Source organism: Mesitornis unicolor, unplaced genomic scaffold, assembly GCF_000695765.1.
Source record: "Mesitornis unicolor isolate BGI_N332 unplaced genomic scaffold, ASM69576v1 scaffold13682, whole genome shotgun sequence".
Lineage (NCBI taxonomy): Eukaryota > Metazoa > Chordata > Aves > Mesitornithiformes > Mesitornithidae > Mesitornis > Mesitornis unicolor.
The window spans coordinates 17,682-37,849 of NW_010167195.1; the positions used below are offsets into that span (position 1 = coordinate 17,682).

The 20,168-nt window shown below is 37.5% G+C and overlaps 1 protein-coding gene across 1 annotated transcript in view; it reads right to left on the reverse strand.

The window, feature by feature from the left end:
* The window catches only part of TPO (thyroid peroxidase), a gene marked incomplete at both ends in the record, with an annotated part of 32,033 nt that extends 16,679 nt beyond the window's left edge, over nt 1–15,354 (reverse strand). The window contains 4 exons of the mRNA XM_010178613.1: nt 5,209–5,415; nt 8,053–8,182; nt 12,715–12,847; nt 15,185–15,354. Of these exons, the coding sequence (XP_010176915.1) occupies nt 5,209–5,415; nt 8,053–8,182; nt 12,715–12,847; nt 15,185–15,354 (640 nt within the window). The remainder of the gene's footprint in view (nt 1–5,208; nt 5,416–8,052; nt 8,183–12,714; nt 12,848–15,184) is intronic.
* Nucleotides 15,355–20,168: the final 4,814 nt, after the last annotated feature.

Consider the following 20,168-nt stretch of genomic DNA (forward strand, 5'->3'; position numbering starts at 1 on the left):
GAAAGCTCAGACCATTAAGTCTATTTCAAAGAACAGAGTTTATCACTGAAACAAAAAATGTCAAGTTTCACAATTACTAAAATCTGTTTGTGTTGTCTAAGTCTGATTTAGCTTTACAAACTCACTTTTTTCTGAAAATAACATTATTTCCAAATTCTAACAGTGCTACATTATGCACAAACAATGAGCCACAACAGCCAGTCAGTCTTAATAGTTTAAAAAAGATTAACCTCTATTAAAAATGTTATAACTATCATGGAGTATGAGTTTCAGGGAATTTAAATCTAGGGATTTCTTACCTACTGATCAACATGAAGTAGGGACAGAAAACACTTAGTAAAGCTACTGAAACATCCCAGAAGCTAAAAGGAGAAATCTGACTAAAAGGAAATAGATATTCTTATACAGACACCTGAGCTAACCCTTCTTATTTGTATTCTATCTGCTTGCTTTTCATTTTTCAAAACTCTTTGGCAGAAGACAGTGAATACTGCAGATGTTATGTTAAATTATCTCATTTCTTTGTCATCCTTCTAATAATATAGAGATTAGTCTGTGAAGATAGAATAGTCATTAAATTGGGAGTAAAAGTAACAAGACAACTTTGGAATGGAATTCAATAACATCATTATCTCACTTACTATACCAAGTAAAATTTTCTTACTACTGAGAAGTCATGTCAGTAGGCATTGAGACCAATAAAGTATTTAAGTTAAGAAAAGGTTTTGTTTGTTTGTCATGTTTTGTTTGGTAAAGAAATTTTACAAATATTTCTTCACTACTTGGTTTTAGCAAATCAAAGTATGTTATTTTTGAAGGAAATATGTAATTTCTTTTCCTTTTTCTTTCACTGATTGCTGAAATCAGTAATTTCTCTGCCTTGTGTTTTCTATTTAGTATATGTCTCTATAATTAAATCTCTTGCTATTACTGTTGCTTCTTTTTGCCTTCAGCTGCTAATCTAAGCAGGAAGTTCATCTCATACTACAAACACCTGAACTTGACAGCCACAGCATTGTATGTGTTTGAGTATTTCCTGCTTCTAATTATCAGGAAAACCTGGAAGAATTCGAGTATCACTGGGGTAAAAAAAAAAAATGAGATGCCTTTAAGTTGTTAAACAGCAAGGCTCACAACAAAACCTATCAATGGTGACTGAATTTCATACTGAATAATCTTTAGTTAACTGCCTCTGCAATTTCAGTTCAAACCGTTCTGTGCCCCAGTGGAGAAAAACAGCAGTAATGAACATTAAGGGACTGGCAGAACTGCATAATGCAGTCCTTTCCCTTTTCATGGGATAAGTAGTGTGAAGCCAGCAGCTGAATGTGCAAATGAGAGGTTTCTTATGTTCTTATTCAGATGACATAAAAAATAATCTAAGGAAATTAAAAAAAGACCCTTTTCTGCCGAAAAGGCTAGAGAATCACATTTTTTTCCCCAAAACTAATTAATAATATTAATATGATATTTTCTTTGCCTTGTATACTTTTAGAGGAAAAAAAACTTATGACAAAATCCTCTCTGGCCACAACAGTTTTTCTAATATAGCTCCACATTGATTCAAACTGTTACATATACACAGTCAAACATGTTTATGGTGAAATTTTTTTATGTGTAGGAAAATGAAAGGCAGTAATTGTTTCACTGTACCACCATGTCTAAACTGTTATTTCAGTCAAAGAATAATCTTTCTTATTGGGAACTTGTTCAGTGGGAAATGACCTTGTAAAAGAATTTTTGCTGTAGACTTAAAAGAAAACCTAGCTTTTGTTCTATGAATATTTGCCGAAAAGGAAAACATGAATGTTTATTTGCCGACATGAAACTCAGAGAGACAATGACCTCATCTGACAGTCAAGCACTACCTCAGAAACACATGGAGAAAAAGGCAGGGGCTCACTGTGCTGGTTGTGGAGTGCACACTGACTGATCCATTCGTAGCTGAGACAGTAACCTGTCATGTTTCATGTCACCTTTTGCAAATCACCTCACTTTCCTGCAGCTGTTTCTTTTCCACTTTTTCGTATCTGAACTAACTGTATGAAAACTTTTCAGGATTGTATCTTACTATGTGTACGCGCCGTGTCTAGCTTACTGTCAGCAATGCAATTACTTCTGAATAAAATCAGTAGCTTTCCTGTGAAAGTCTTTCTAATGCCTCATGATGTCTCAGCCATAACCGGAAATAATCATCTGAGGAATAGCAGGTTATCTCCACAACCCTGTTCCATGTGTCAGGCTGCTGTAAAATAAGTATAACTAAAGCTGGTGATTTTTTTTTTTATTTTTTTTTTTGTCCCACGTTATAGGATTCTGAAAAGATACAGAAAAAGAATGTTCAGGCTCTACTAGAAGCTCTGTCTCTAAATATGAGAATCACTGGTTGAAATTCTATAGCCTTTATTATGAAAATGTCCAGAATAGAAAATCATAATGATTCCTGCTAACCTATGAATCATTTACCTGCACTTGTTATTAATATTAATGCACTACCACAGCTTTCACTCCTTCATTGAATTGCACTGACTCAGAACATTTTCCAGACAGCTTTCCTAACCTGCACAGTCAGGAGCTTCCTCTCCCTGGTGAAACCCCCAGAGAGGGTGTGCAGCTGCAAGCACCATTGTCCTTTTCCATGGGTGGATTCTCCCTTGTGTGCCACTGTTCTAGGAACATGGCAAGAATGTAAACTGCGGCCTCCACGCTTCCATAGTTGGATAATGTGCTAGTTATTTCATTGTCTTTGGAAACTAGCCACGGTTTCTTCATATACAAAATGAATGTATAAAACTGACTGTGGCAGTTTTCCAAATATTTAATAGGTAGGAATTATTTTTAATTAAGATTTCAGGAAGGAGATCAGTTCCAGGAGGTAATAGCATTTTGTTTCAAGATTCATAAAAGGATTCCCCTGGTCACACTAATAACTACAACCCGTTTCTTTTTTTTTTCCCTCCCTTTTTCTTAATGCAGTGTTAGTTATTTAACAAAAACAGTCACAAAATACCTGACATATAAAAACTCAAAAGAACAACCACCGTCACGTCTGTCCCTCTAAGCTGAGAATAACAAAATAATTAATAAGTGTGACTGTGATCATGTGATGAAGCCACAAGTTGGGAAACTTTTCTAACTCCTGCAGGGTCGTGTCTGATTTTCTTTATATGTCCCCCCCCGACATAGCCATTCTCAGTATCAGGCACTAACTCCCAAAGGTAGCCATTGATTCCCCTTTAGGCTGAGCAGGAGCCTAAGACTACATTCAGTGACACATTTAGCTCATGTACACATAACTTGCCTTCAGGGGCATCCTTGAAACATGCTGTGTGATGAATTTATTCACAGCTCCAAGATAGAAATCCGAAGTATGTCCCTTGTTTACAACACCGAAGGATGCACTTGTGGGTCTATGCCATGGTAATCTGTGTAGCTTCTTTCTCTCTGAACTTTAATACTGCTACCACATGAATAACATTAGTCTTGGTGTCCTTTTTTGAAGATCCATTAAACTGCCTTTTTCTTAAGCAGATGGGATTTCTAGGCTTGAACTAGTAAGGGTTCAGTGATTAGGCTTCTATAGTCCCTGTGATCCACATTTGATTCAAGTTACGGGCAACAGTATGAGTCTCTTCTCAATTTAAAAACATATTTAGTAATAAATAAATGTGAGAGTTTTGCACTTAAAGATCAATACTAATTGTACTGTTTCAAAGAACATGCCATAAACAAAAAACATAACCTTTTGAAGACTTTTGCAGTTTTATATCTACGGCAAATGGACTTCTGATAAATGGGACTCAATACATAGCCATGTCGTGTCATATGGTGCAGATGCACTCCACCTCCTTCACCACATCATATGAAGCACTGCTGATCAGGAACTAAACTAACCTCTCTTGATAAGACGTTGTGAATGGGAATGTTTCTAAAGCTATTACTTAACAGAATGAATAAATAATTTCTTGCACCAGATGAACATTTGAAACATAGTAAACTAGAGATTTTTGTCTGAACCGTGGAAGACTCATTGTAATTAGAGCTGCAAACTATGCTTGCAAAATTTCACAGGTCCATATCTCCTGGGTGAGAGAGACTAGATTTACCTGCCTGTGATAACATTGCAGGCAGACATTAATTTCACTTAGCCTTCCTTGTGTTTTAGATTTTCTCACTAAATGGAAGATGAGCCATCTTTTAACACAGGACTGATTCAGTTCCCATTACAGTTAGCTGAATATTTTCCTTTATGTTTAATGGAAGTGCAATGAGGCACTTAAGGCAAAAGGAGAGTGTTATCAATTGTGGTTTGTTGAGGGGAAGAGTTTTCTGTTATGATGGAACTTATGGCCTACATTGGCTTCAGGGCATAGAGAAGCTGGTCAGTAACCAAGCTCCAACACTAGGGAAAGTAATTTAGGTTGCTCTGGATATAGATGGGGACACCAGTCCAAAGGCTGTAACGGGCATGGGGCTCTCCTGTAGTATGAGATGGACAGGCTGCACTTTGAGAAACAAAAAGTACTTTGACTTTGCTACTCAATTTTTTGAGTGAAAGAATGACTATGCTTTTACAGAATCAGACAAGAATACAGGATCCTATATTTATACCAATCTATGCTTCTTCTAGCCCCCTAACAAGCTTTGAATTCACGTTTTCTATCTACTCAAAGCAAAGAGGTGATGCATGTAACTTTCAGCAACTCCCTGAAGATCATCTTATACATACATTGAAAAGATAGCTCTCTTGAAAAGTTTGCATTAGCTGCTGAAAATATCTTTGCTTTCACTGAGTAGAGTTAAAATCCTTTCACTTTATCTAGCTGACAATTCAAAAACAGAATTATTTATGACTACATCCCTGTTTTCCCTGATGGAACTCAGAACCTTGAAGCATGAGAACAATAACATTGGTGAAGACTGGTAAGATTTCTCTGCAGCATAAACCTGAGAAGTAGAAAAATTTGATATTTGTACTAAGTACCTTAGCTATGGCTTGTTATCTCTACAAAACAATTTAAATATCCATCTGTTTAATTTAATAATTGCATTGGGTTTCAATTTTTCTATCACTGTCTGCTGTAATATTTCTGGATGATCTGTTTCCTTTATAATTATTTCAGTGTATGTGTATCACTAATGTGCTTTACTTTACCCATCTGTTTAGAGCCTGGAATTTCTCTTGAAGAAATTAATTTAGAATCTTACCTTTATTGGAAAACATGGATTTTGTTTTTCACATGTCATCTGGCACTCCATCCCAGTTAGGAAGGTGGTTCTGCTTGTGCTCTGTGGTGTGAATGCAATGTCGTGGTCTATGTACTGTCCCCAAACCATAATAATATCAGAATATAGGTTGTCTTCAGTAACAGCCTCATTAGATGCATGAATGATTTTTCTTGTCACTTCACGAACCTGGAAAGAGAACTAATTTACCTTAAGTACCAGGTAGTATTTACTACTCATGGAATGATAAAAAGCTGGGGGAACAGTGATAAAAGCTAACATTTTTTCCTTAGAATACTTTTATAATAATATCTTTATGTTGTAGAGTACTTTTAATGGTTTATTTAAAAACAAAAACAAAGCCTCAGCAACAAAAAACCCAACCTTTGATAGACTCTTACTTCTGTCTGGGAGCTGAGATACCAGTGCCACAAGCAGATTCAAAGATGTTTCAGCTGAGTCTTTCTGCATATTTGTCAAATGAGAAGCATATATTTGATCGGTTCCTTTAAGGAAAATTTTGAAAATCACATGTTTCTTTTAGATTATCTAAAACTTATCTTTCTATTCATTGTATTTTCTGCTCTTTTAACAAATGGATTCTGTTTGCTGGCAACCTCAGATCACTGTGGATACACAGAGGCTCTGGGCTGCTCCATACATAAATGGAGCATCTTATGCAGTCCAGGAGAAGAACTAGATTGCAAATACATGGTAGCTGAAAGGTCTGCTTCATTTTCAGAGGCAGGGAGAAGTCAAAACATATTTCTGAGGCACTTGTGTGAAAGCTGCATAGAGAAACAGATGCTCTGAGAACACATGGGCACATCTATGCTACACATACAGCCCACATTAATAATTAAGCAAAGCCATCAGAGCAGAATCAGCAGTCAGTTTATGATGGTTAGGGTAACGTTTTTCACTGATTCCTCCTTCATGCGAGAAAATACTCCCTCACATACGGCAGCTGCCTTAGGAGCCAAGCAATAGAAAGGGCAGCACATAAAATAAAGTCACGGAGTCTCTAATAAATATAAGGGATGTATAAGGCAGGTGCAGTTAAAGAGAATTGGTAAGGACAAGAGGCAACAAGGGACTTGTTAGCAACATCAGACTTTATACTGAAATAGTCAAGAGCAGAGGTACGTGGAGCTCATCAGGAGTACAAGTCTTTATATCAGTATTTTAATAGCTTTTTAATAGCACAAACGTTTTTCTTGCAGTTAGTAAGATTTTCTTATCACTGTTAAATTGCACAGCTGTGTTGTGTTCTAATATTGCTTTGTAGTAATCCTCACACTTATCTCTCACCTTCACATTATTTGCATGTTGATTTTAAAGGATATAGTTGAATAGCTAAAAGTACAATAAAAGACAATTATGTAAATTGGAAAAAACATCTATGGCACTATTTTTTTCCTATCTAACTTCAAAATAAAGCAGAGGACATTGTTGATGGTCAGATATGATCAGATTTGATGCAGTCATGTAGTTTTGTTCCAGTGTGTTTTATTTCATAAGCATGTATCCTAATGAATCTAGAAAATAGGCAGCTTGTACGGTCTACTGGAAATTTACCTGTGTAAATGTCAGATTTTCATCTTTAAGTGCTAAATTGTGCAGCTTAGAAACAATGTTATTTAATTAATAACATGAGTTGCAGTTGACATTAACACTTAATTCTCTTTCTTATCCTTATTAAACATACGGTGGTTGAAATAACAAGACTTTGAGTCCATTAAAAGTCAGGTTCCAAAGCAATGACTGCAGACCAGAAATAGTAAATCCAGCTCAAATCATTGCCTCCTGCACTGGAGAATTTTTCACCCAATCCTCTATGCAGATATTTTTTATTCAAACTTCCCTCTACAGAAGCTCTGCTGTTTTTCAAGTGTATGAGCTGTTAAAATCCATTAATATTGCAATGCCACCTTAGATCAGTAACTTGGGCTAGCTGAAAAATGAAGTTGTGATCTGATAGTAATACTTGTTTAGTTAATGTACACTAACCTAGGAGAAATGGTGTATGTGCATACACACATACACATGCTAACATGTGTATATGCTTTATATTTATTTAGTTAACACCCAATCCTGTTTGTCCCCTCCTCCTTCTCTGAATAAAGGCATCATATTTGAAACAAAGAATCATAAAATTACTGGAAAGTCTAGGCTGGAAGGAAGCTCTGAAGACCGCATGGTGCATCTTTCTAGAAGCAGGATTAGGTTATTCAGAGCCCCATCAAGCCAGGTCTTGGGTATTTCCCATGAGAAATATTCCAGAAGTTGCCTAGGCAGACTATTCTAACATTCAATTGTTCTCACAATAAGTTTTCTTTCCTCTGGAGAAACTTGTGACCTCTTGCTGTGTCAGTGTACATCCTTGTAAAGACCTCCCTCATAACCATAATGGCCTTTTCAGCATGGGAGGGCTCTCATTAGGTCCGCCCTGCACTGCCTTTTCTCTAGGCTGAGCAATCTTCACCCCAGGTCTGCTGAGTGGCCCGTGTCTGGTATGATCCAGGCCAGGCACGCAGCTAGCTCATGCCCTGCCTGCTCTCTACCTTGGTCCTTTACGGCAGAGCTTCCCCCCAGGTAGTCAGTGCACCCCTGCGCTTCTCCTTGGGCTTACTCCAGCCAGGTGCAGGGGACCACTCACTATCTGGCTGACTGAGCTTATGCTTTAGCAAAGCTAGCAGCTCCTTAACCGAGTTCAATAGCTTCTCTTGCTATCTCATTTACTGATGCAAATGGAGGTCTGTGGCGGCAGGTATGGTTATAACCCAGTGTAAACATTTCAAGTGATCTTGTAGTGCACTTTCTAACCAAGGGTAGCTGGACTCCATTGTATCGAATGCTGGGATCCCATCCTCGAGGTTGGCTGAGTCCATCTTCATAGACTGGTGGAAGCCACCTAGCCAATGCCGTGTTGGATGCTCCCCACCTAGGATGTTCCCTGGTAAAAGATGAAAACAAAAAATTCCTGCAACTCTGAATATATTCTGAATATAAAATAATCTAAATAGCAATAATATAAATACAAAATAATATATAATAATAATCAGGCACAGACAGTATTCTGTTGCAATACAATGTTCATGCAACAGTCTTTGAAAAGACATCAAACACTGGTCTTCATGTATGCCAACATCAGTTTGACTTGAAAGGAGAATTAAGAGAAACTAAATTACTAATAAAATATTACTATGTTACTTATGTTTAGAATGCAATTTGGCTACCTTTTGACATCTTTGAAGTACTTTCCCCAGTGGTGGTTTCCTGATAGTGTCCTCATTCCCCATAAAGTCAGATATATTCTTAAGTGCCTTTGCTGGCATCTTTTAAAAGAAGTTTGTTTAGAGCAATAGCTAGGAAATGAAGATTTAGGAAAATATAAAGAAGCCCTATAATAGAGGTGAAGAAAGCTTAAAAGAAAAATGGATGCAAGTCGTACAGAATTAATCATTTAGCAAGACCTAAGCAGAAACAACTGAGGAAAGGGTAATGATGGCTGAAGTTGCTGAATTCAGTGGCAATGCTTCCTTTGATTACACCTATACTAATTACTTGGGTACAGCTTTGGGAGGGCCTATGCACAAGCCCAAGCACTGGCATGTGTTTAACTATACTTTTAAGTGGCTACCACTAACTGCAGTGTGGGTTTGGCTCACACTATCATTTCTCTGAATGACACCTGGCTGGGCACACCTTGGGATTCGTGCATGCCAGTTTGTCAGCCTGTAGTCAGCCTGCTTGGAAGAGGGAAGGGGAATAAAAGAGCTTAGACAAAAATCTAAGAGTAGAAGGGTGGCAACAGTCAGGTCATACTTGATTTGAGGGCCAGGAAAATATTCCTCATGACTTTGATTTACTAATATAATCAGTCAGTCTTGAACTTGACCATTAATTTTCCTTCTCTCATGAAAATGTCTGATGTATTTTTCCTAAGAGAATATTTTAGGGTTGTTTTTTTTGTTTGTTTGTTCGGTTTTTTTTAACATGGCTTGTTCAATATATTTAATAATTGTTAAATATATATAGACATTAAAAGGAAAAACTAAAATTTTTGCAATGTACTCAGTTGACAAAAATTACAAAGTAAGCTACAAAGAACCAGAAATATTCCCAGTTAGTAGAACTACACAGTATTAAAATGAACATTTATATGTCTATTCAGATACTAAAGAGGGAACAATTATTTCATTAATACTTCATTGATCTCTGGCACACTGAAGTGGCTCAATTTGCCAAGCAGTACGGTACAGTAATACACTTAATTATCCACAATAATTCACACTTGAAGATTGAAGTATGCTTTAATAAAGCATTCAAATTAGTTACAGTTGATTTACCTTTATTGAAATTGCATAAAATACTGCACATAGTGTACTTCTATTGCACTCAATTAAAAATAACGAAATGTTAATTTAACTGCTTAACCAGTGATTTTCTTCCTGATTGCTTTTATATTTCAGCAGATCACTGGAATGCCACTTTAGTAAAACCCTTCTCACATGCCTTTTATTATTACATTAAACATCTTAATGTCTTGGAATCTTGCTTGAGTTAAAAAGGTTTTTAACCAGGGCAGTTGAAATAATGAGTTCTTTTACCATACAGCTTTATAGAGTAGTCAATTTGATTACTATACATTCTGTTTATGAGAAGTGAGACTTCTCATTCACTTGTGAAATACTAGTATTACACAGATTGGATTTTCTTTTGGCTGCCTTAGAAGGAACCTGGAGTTTTAAGATGCAGTCCACTATCCAGATTTATGTCTTTTGAATGTTACTTCAATGTCCTGCCTAGTTTCAGGCAGAAATAATGAATGCCACACAGCAATTTAATAATTGTTTTTTGTAAACTTTTACATGTCTCTGAGCTCCCATGGCCATAACTCCTGGCAAACATGGAAAACTTCTGAAATATAAGCCTCCTACTAAACTGAGCACAGCTTGTATTGAAGTCAAACAGCTTCCCTAAGGGAAACATCTCAAATCCTTCTTGCAGTTAATGGATGCAGTTGAGACTGCTCATGCTTTCCACTAGATGAGTCATATCCATACCACTAATTTTGGCAGTATTAGAGCTTCAGACTAAGCATCAGGTTCTTACCTGATGAAATGGTTAATGACATAGCAATGAAATAGAAATGCTGCTGATAAAATTCCTCCTAGCTGCCCAAATATTAGGCATACAAAATGTAATCTAGTCATCTAGATCTGTCCATCAACTCAGAGAGACAGACAACTCCTGGGTGCCACCCTATCTCAAACAATCAGGAACAGTAGATGTATAGCTATTCTAGGAAACTGAGATTAGGTGAAGTTAATTGCACTTTGGGATTCCATTCCTTTAGTACCTGTAATTCCTTCACCTTTGAATACTACTCATTACACCAGACATGAAAAACTACACAGATGAATGCTATTTAGTTGAGATAAAAAAAATAATGTAGCTATTTGGACATGCCTTGTTTTCCTTATTCTTCATTTAACAATAATGTTCACAGAATCACAGAATGTTAGGAGTTGGAAGGGACCTCAAAAAATAGTCTAGTCCAACCCCCCCACCAGAGCAGGATCACCCAGACTAGGTCACACAGGAACGTGTCCAAGTGGGTTTTGAATGTCTCCAGGGAAGGAGACTCCACAACCGCTCTGGGCAGCCTGTTCCAGTGCTCTGTCACTCTCACAGTGAAAGTTTTTTCTTATGTTCACATGGAACTTACTATGCTCCAGCTTGCTCCCATTGCCCCTTGTCCTGTCATTTGGCATCACTGAGAAGAGCCTGCTTCCATCTTCATGACACTCACCCTTTACAAATTGACAAACATTAATGAGGTCACCCCTCAGTCTCCTCTTCTCCAAGCTAAAGAGATCCAGCTCCCTCAGCTGCTCCTCATAAAGGAGGATCATCTTTCGAGGTCCCTTCCAACTTCTAATCTGTGATTCTATGAAGATCCAACTCGCTGGTTTCAAAGTCGTTGGTCTGAGTTTGTTGTTGTTGTTGTTTTTTGTTTTTGCTTTTGTTTTTTTGCTGCCTTGCACCTTTTACAGATGTTTAGAGTAAGGAGTCTAAAATACTACAAGTATGAGTGTTGGATTTAAACACTGATTTTGTGCAAGCGTAAAATTATACAAAGTAGTACATAGTGACCACAGACTAAGCAGACGCAATGGATCATATTTACCCTACACAGTTTTAGAAACCAGACCAAAAAAGCCTATACCCATCCTAGTATTACCAGAGTCACTGAAGAGAAAATGATGCTTTACCTTACCGACAGCAGAGTGTGTTTCTCTCCATCTTTGGAGAGAAAAACTACAGCAGCCATGCCTGCAAATTAAGACCTTCAACCATGTGCCTGTATTCAGCTGCATGAATCTTGGCCAATGTGTTCAAGCCCTGATGAAGTTGTCAGTGGAAGTATTGCACTAGCTGTTAGTGCAGATTCCAAGCAATTCTGCAACTGCCTGGGGGAAAATACAGGTATCTACATAGTTAGATTTATAGTATCAATGCTCATCAGGTTGTGTCCTTTCAACAAAGAGCCTATCAGGCATGTTCCTTGCAAATGAATTGTGATGTAGCAAAACAGATTCATCTCATAAAAACAGACTGATTGAATAATAAAATTGCAGAATTTTACTGCTGTTCATTCACCACATTGCAGAGTACCTTAAACTGTGCAATGCTAATGGCCTTCCATTTACAGGTCTACAGCCATTCACTTGTAAGACTACAGTGTGCTTTTCAGTTTGTGACCTTACACCTATGCATCCAAGGGTTGCTGAATATAAATATCATTTACCCTTGTACTCAAAAGGGCTCCCATTCTTATTTTGACACTCTCTTTGCATTGGAGGATTCTGAAAATACAGTCACATCTGTTATGCTGGGGTTTGCAGGAAAAAATTGCCACACATATTAGGTAACAAGTAGATAACAGTAGCAAATAATAGTTGTTCAGATGGCCAATAAGCATATATTTATATAAATAGATATATAAAAATAAATATAGCATGCAGAATTTTTAGATACATACTTGCTAAATGTTAAGGTTGTGGGAAAATACAAAAATGAGAATGTACTTGATTTTCTTATTGCTTCTTGTGAAGTAATTGTTTTCATGCTCAATATCATTTTATTCAACTAAATAAAAAAAAATGCTGGTTTAGAATTCAGTCTGTCTAATTTACATGGAAAAATGCATCTACCAAATCAGTCCTCTCTAAATTTAAAATTCTTTATATAACCTTAGAAGGGAGAGCCTGTCTGCAAAGATTAGTGTACCAAAGTTTAGATGAAGAGTTTCTTCCCTTTGGAGCTTTCAGAGGCACCTCATTTAGAGGCATGTTGATGTCAAAGTTATCTGGTTGAGCTGTTGTCCCCCCATTTTTCTCAGAAAAAGTAAACATATCTTTTTGAGTTTAAAGAATAGGAAAGAAAGATTTTTGAGGGGACAATTCTTATTATACATACCTGTTATTGCAGGCACCAGTGATGAGTCGATATTTATTAGCTAGGCAATTGTCTGGACATTTTGGTGGCAACACATGTGGCAGACATCCAGAAATATTAGCAATCATAGTGAGTAGATCAGCCGATAAAAGGTCTGAAAGGAAGAACCCAAACAAGCAATTTGCTCTATTGCTATATAGCTGCTACAGGAAAAAGGCATTATTGTCAGCTATACCCACAGTAGCACATAGTACACCTACACTCTCTTCTTCCTAGGAAAGTGCACTTAGTGGTGCAGGAGGCAGTTTTGGGGACTTAGAGGAGACAGTGGGTGAAAGGGAAGAGCTGATTTTATTGTCTGATGCATAGAGAATGGGAAGGAATTAGTTCAGCTATACTTGAGAACTGAGGTTGATCTGCTCTTTTTTTTTCCTCTAAGCTACTCTCTACTTCCTTCTTTCCCGACATTGTAGTCACACTGCTTGGCTGCTTCCTGTGCTTACAATAAAGGTGTAAAAAATGCCATTCAAGAACAGAAGTATGTACCCAGGAGGTAAAAAGTCAGATTGGAAAGATGAACAAATTTGAAGAGACTGCAGCTGACTATATAATTAAGTGTGCAGTGGTAAACGCTCAGAATTTTTAGCTGGAATTGGGAAACTAGGTAAAATCAGGGAGCTGTATTGTGTGTAGACAGCATATTATTAATATTTTTATATTGTGATCTGAGATGAATGTCCCAGAGAGCTTTCTCCTGACGAGGGACAAATTCACATTGTTGTGTAAGCTCCAGAGAGCTGGCACCCTCTTTCACCCACGCATATGTGCAAACACATGTATGACTGGTTGGAGGAAGAAATACACATGAAAGGGGAGCAATATCCTTCCTGAACTCAGAGAACTCTTGCCATTCAGACTGACTGTAAACATCACATGCTGCAAGAAAATGGTAGAGACAGCATCTAACTCTTGCCTTTGTGACTTCACTAGCTACTGCAGGTCACTTGGTCCCACCACCAATCTGTTCTGCCCATCCAACTCTGAACTAAGCTGCTTTAGTCCATTAATCAACCCAAAAAAATAAGCCAGAAAAACACATTAAAAAAAGGCTCAAGAGCCAAATCAGCTCAAAAAATGTTCTCCACTAGAACCTGTGCAAAGAAGAGTTGAGAACAGAGAGAGAATGGGCTGTTAGACTGGCCATGTAACCTTGTCATTACATACTAGTTACTTATGCCAAATTTGTGGATACAGCTGTACTTCCATGTTAGTCCAGGTTCAAAGTTATACACAAAGCTCGCTTCTGCAGTTGCCTGTGCTTCCTAGGTATTCACTCATACATTTTCTTTAAAGCTAATTTAGTTCTTTAATTCTATTAATCTTCCATTAAAGTTGTTTAGGTTTTGAAAATGAACAAGAGTTTTGTGCACTTATTTGGCAGTTTAGAAATTTTATTTCTCTTGAAACTGCACCAGTAGAAAAATAACTGCATCTCTGTGCGTGTCTGTGTATATATAAATACATCTGTGCACACACACACACACAGAGACATATATAGATACATTTTTGCTTCTACAAATGTCCCAGTAGCTTAGTAAGCCAGATGTTTCGGCAAGGGAAAAAAAATCCACAAAACTGCGGACATTTATGTTTGTTAACAGCATTCTAATGGTTCCATATCTTGAAAAATATTGTCATGTTATAATGCTAAGACAGAGAATGCAAACTGTAATTCTCCAGTTCATGCTGCTCTAAGTGACATAATTAAATTATGGAAAATAAAGTCAATGTTTCTGATTTTTTGAGCCTTCCAGACACCAGACAGACATCTTGAAATTCATCTTTAATTAATCATAACAAGAGTTTTACTTAGAAAATTATACATCATTGAGCTTTCTGGATGATCTCTTTTTATTTCTCTGTTTACTTAAAAAAACAGTTAAAATAGAAAGAAATGTGCAACAGCAAAGCATTATAAAGTTAGTTTTGGAAATAAGAAAACAATTTCCTAAAAGAATGATATTAATGAGGTCATCAATATCCAGAGGAAGTGTATTTGAAAATGTCAGTGCCATACAGTGATAGAAATGGTATTATTTTATCTGTGGACTCTAGCTCCAAGAAGCACTGAACCCAGTGGGGGCTGGGGAAGACCGATATTTCACTGTAAATAAGAAGCTTGCAACACTGAGGACATGCAAGCTGATTTATAGACAATACAAATTTACAGTCATGAGTTCAGAGAATGCCAATAACAAAGTGCTGCTCTTCTCAGCTATAGGAACACAGCCCACATTCCAGCAAAGAAAAATGTAAGACAGTGACTGTGTGAGGTGCTCTTAAGAACAAAAGAGAGGGCATCCTGGTCCCAGGGGGCAGGCAAGATACTTACTCCTGCCAAAGGTAAAATAAAAGTGAAGCAAACCCAACTTTAATCTAAAAGACAACATTCAAGAAATCAATAGGGGGTTTTGCTGATGTCAATATTTACCTGTTGGATGTAATGAACGTTTGTGCTTCTGACAAACTTTTTGTTTCAGCACTTGAATTGACATTTCCATTCGTTCAGCTGCTTGGGAAATATCTTGACTCTCTTGTTCAGGAAATTTTGAGAAAGCCAGCAGCAAGGTAGGATTTGCTATTCCCCTTCCCTGGATATTTCTATCATTGAGATAAAATACAGAAGGTTTTTTAGCATATAAACTTTTAAACCTTATTCATAGCTGTATTTGTCTATGTTAGATTTGTTCTGAGTTTAAGGTATATTTTAATTGAAGGATATGCTGGGAAAGCAGAGAGGAAGAGTACTTTGTGATCTTGTTCTGCCAGGAAAATTCTGAAAAGAAAGGGAAAATACCCTCCCATGGGACACACAGAACAGGGTTAAGTTTCTGAGAAACCTTCAGGATGAGACAGAAACCTTGGGGATGGACAGAGCCTACAGGGCAGCCTGGCTAGGAAGACCTTGTGCAGAATAGTCACACTATAGGTCTCCCACTATAGACACATCTAAGTGAGCAGGCTTTGCTTTCATGTTACATTTAATATCAAAGACCATCTCAGTCACTGCAGATGGATTAATGAATGTGTTATCACCTAGAAGCCAAGCAACTGGCCCACAGTTGTCCAGCTGCCATTTGCAGTTGATGATAGAGACATGTGTCCTCTCAGAGACTGTCCAAGTACCTGCCCTGCACTGACTAGTTACATAAGGAGTTTCAGAAATAAATTCAGTAGGGCTTCATTAGACAGCTATATGGCTTTATTAGAGAGTTATCTGTCTATACATATTAGTTTACAGCCTGGCCTTATCTCTAACTTAATAGAGCTCAGGTTTGATGAGATAACTTCTGTAACATGAAGTTAAACACTTAAACACAAGAAAAGTTCTTTTTACTGTGAGAGTAGTCAGACACTGCAACAGACTGCCCAGAAAGGTTGTGGAGTTCCCATCATTGGAGATATTCAAAGACCAGACAGACAGTGCTCCAAGCAGCCTGCTGTAGCTGACCCTAGCTGAGCACAGCCCTGGCCTAGATAGTCTCCAGATCTCTCTCAACTGTTCTGTGATTCACTGCAAGGTTTATTTTTTGCTCAGCATGGACTCTGTTATCACTGTCCTTTTATTGGCAGAGGAACCTTGAGAAAAGTGCATCAGGGAGAATTTCCTTTTTAGCTGGACATCCTAAACTGACTTCTACAGCTTATAAAAAAGTACTCCAGTCTACTTAATTTTCAGACATGGTCATAGGTTGCAGACATCCCTGAGGGCTTCTCTGTAGAACAGATTTATTTGGATATGCAATTTTCATGAAAATGTTGTGCTGTCATATTCACTTAGGTTTGTTTATAGCACGAGACAAGATTAAAATGGAAACAACAGTTTTGACTTGGGCAAAGCAAACAGTTAAATTTCTGTTCTCAAAAGTAGGAACTTGCTTACATAAAAAGCATTAGGTAAGAAAATACAACTACAAGGGGTTTTCTGGATGCTGAATTTGTCCTTAATTGATCCAAAAGAGCTTTAGCCTGCTTATTTATTCTTTATACAGGAACTATTCCTTTCCTTTCAAGACAAGAGCTCAAGAACTCTTGCAACTATGAAGAAGAGCTATCTTGCTCATCAGCACCATGTTTTTCAGGTTTTCCATAGACAATTGGGAATTTGGCAGGGAATATGCAGTATTAAAAGTCCTGAACTGTGTCACAGTTAAAAACAAAAGTAAGATGTTAAAACTATATGCAAGAACTCATGTTTAATATTTTAATATCCACATGAGGATAGTATCAGTCATGCATCATTTAAAAGTGCCTTATATGAACAGGCAGACATGTCCATACAAATGAGTTAAATGTTTATACAAATTAGCTAAGAATCCAAAATAACCCACATCCCTAAAAAAAACCCCAAACTGAACCACTTTTTTGTTTAAATAGGCGGAGAAAATCTCTTGTATTTGTATTAGAATTGTACTTACCTTCGATCTAGTAGGATAAGTTCAAACAGGAGACTAAAAATGTCTTATCTAAAACTTGTTGTATTAGGTTTCTGAGGGAAGGGGGGGGAAGAAGTTGGTAATAGGGGAGGAGCTATGGAGATAGCTCCTGTAAGAAGCTGCTAGAAAGCTCCCCTGTCTACAATTTCAGGCCCATCTCTGATCAGGGCCAAGCCAATTAGCACCCCTGCAAATTAGTGTATTTAAGAAGGGCACAGTACACAAACCTCCCTCTCTTGCCCCGGCCTTGACCAGCACAACCCAGTGTGGGCAGCGTGGACACAGCCTGGCTGGGCCAGTTTGGCCCTAAATAAAGCTCAAGCTCTGCTGCAGCTCCAGCCCAAGAGAGCTGGGAACTCTTCAAGAACAAGGAGAAGAAACCTGCAGCAGAGAAAGGAGTGGGATGTGAGGAGAAAAACTGTGCTGACACAAAGTTTGGTGAAGCAAAAAAAAAAAGAAAGGGGAAGAGAAGTGAGTGAATGACATCATGGTGCTCAGTTGCCCACTGGGCTTAAACCATGACATTTGTTTAAACCAAATATCTAGCACCACTTTATCTACCAACACAATTCACATCTCTCCTACACATAACTAGTTGATCAGTCTTTCTGAGTTAATTACCAAGTTCTAACAGGAGAAATATATGATAGTTTGCAGTTGTGTGCAACACAGGCCCAAGACAATATCATTTTGCACATTTGCCCATTCTGGAGTTATCTTTAGTTTCTTTCACACCTTAAAACCCAGAAAAAAGCAGAGATTCAGCAGAATATGAAAAGACTGTACAGTTGGAATCTGGAGCCCTCCCAGCAGTGCTAGTACAAGTTTCATAACTTCTTGTTATGGTTGTTATTATAACAAGATTTACTGTAACTGCATTTTACTCTTGCAAGCCAGCTACTGCTTTCTAAATGTATTTTATAATGCACTTGGTGGTAAATTAGCAATGTATTTGCACATACCACTAGGTAAGTGTCACAACCTCACAGGTGACACAGGGCTTTGAGAGCTCTATCCAAACTGCCTACAGTCATATTGGCATTGCCACTGCAACACAAATAATACATTCTAATGATGATGCCAAAGTATTCCATCTATGATATGTTAATAATATTTTGACTGTTTATATTACAATTACAAACAGTAACATCTACTCTTAAAGATTAAAAAACCCAGAGGTTAATTGGAATAGCAGGTAAGTACTAGCAAACAGTCATGAGAAGCACTTGTCAAGGGGAGATGATACTAAACAGCATCGCTGACTGTGAGGACTGTACTGAGACCTATGTGACCTTAAAACCTGGGAAGTAATTTCTAACCCAACTAAATTTCTAAAATACAAACAATGATTCAAGAATTTAAGTGATGATATTAAACAACTGAGGTTAAGAAATGTACTTGTCCACTTAAAACACAATTCAAGATCAAACTGAGATCTTGGGAGAAATCCAGTTCATTCTAGACCATGAATTTAGCAAGCATCAGATTGGACAGTTGTACAACACATTCACTCCTCAATGTAATGACCAGGTCAGACAATCATTCAGTTCTTTGTACTTTATGAGTGGTCAGGACTAACATCTAAGAGGCAGATGTAGAGTGCATTTACAAACCTATATTAAAAGATGAAGAATTCTCTTAATGATATTTATAATTCTTACTGCCCCACTTAATTCAGACAAAATGGGTTGAATTATACAAAAGCACACGATATAAACATAATTTTCACTTCTACTAATGATCATTTGTAAATTCACAGACCAAGTATTTTATGCCAGTTAACATTAGACCAAGTCTCTTATGAGACTTAAACTCCTAATGCAACTGTCAGATACTTGTGGCTCTGATTCTGCAAAACAGGAAAGCATATACCTCAGTGGTGATACTAGTGCCCATCTTTCAGTGCTCTGCTGAAAGTGCATGTCTTTGACTGCTACAGGATTAACCCCAAATTTATACCAAGAACATAACCAGTTCTCAGAGCGCTGTTACAAATAATGTTCTGCCTACGATAAATTCAAAGGTTAGCAGCAATGTCTATCAGATCAAGTAATTAATTTAATTTTTAAATCACTGATCTAATTTTCAACTGCTGCTGTTAGAAGAGGAAAGAAAAGGGGAATGAGAAGAAAGGAATGTGAAGAGAAGGGAGAGAATGGCAGGGAAAGGCATGAGAGGGGAGTAGAAGAGACAATGTCCTATTTGTTTGCCTTTCTGTAATATTTATATATCAGTATATCTATCATTATTACTGGAACACCTCACATATGAGGAAAGACAGAGAAAGCAGTTCAGTCTAGAGAAAAGAAGGGTATCTAATCGATGTATACAAACACCTGAAGGGAGGGTGCAAAGAGATGGAGCCAGGCTCTTTTCATCAGTGCCCAGTGACAGGAGAACAGGCACTAGGCTCAAACTGAAACAGAGAAGGTGCCATCTGAACATCAGGAAATGCTTTTTTACTGGCAGTGTGAAGAAGCACTGGCACAAGTTGCCCAGAAAGGTTGTGGAGTCTCCTTCTTTGAAGGTACTCAAAATTTCTGTGGACATGGTGATGAACAACAAGCTAAGGATGGCCCTACTTGAGCAGATGAAATCTAGAGATCCCTTCCAACATCAGCCATGGTGTGAATCTGCAATTCTGACAAAGGCTCTTAAAGGGAACCCAGTAATAGAACTTTTGAATAGCAACACTCTTTAGAGTCTATATATCTGCGCAGTATTTTGAAGAAACCTTAACAGTCCGGTGATTCACCTGAGGTAAGCAAGTGGTCTCAGTTTTATTCCTAGTAGAATTGAAACAATAATCTTTAAGAATTTATCTTTTAGCAACTTTTAACATTTATCATCTTTAATATATTGGGCAAATACTGACCAAACAATTACCACACTATCCTGTGAAACACTTAAACATCTGTATCTTCATTTGGTATATGAGACAGCCGAGTCACTGAGAGGTGGAGACCTATGCTTTTAAAT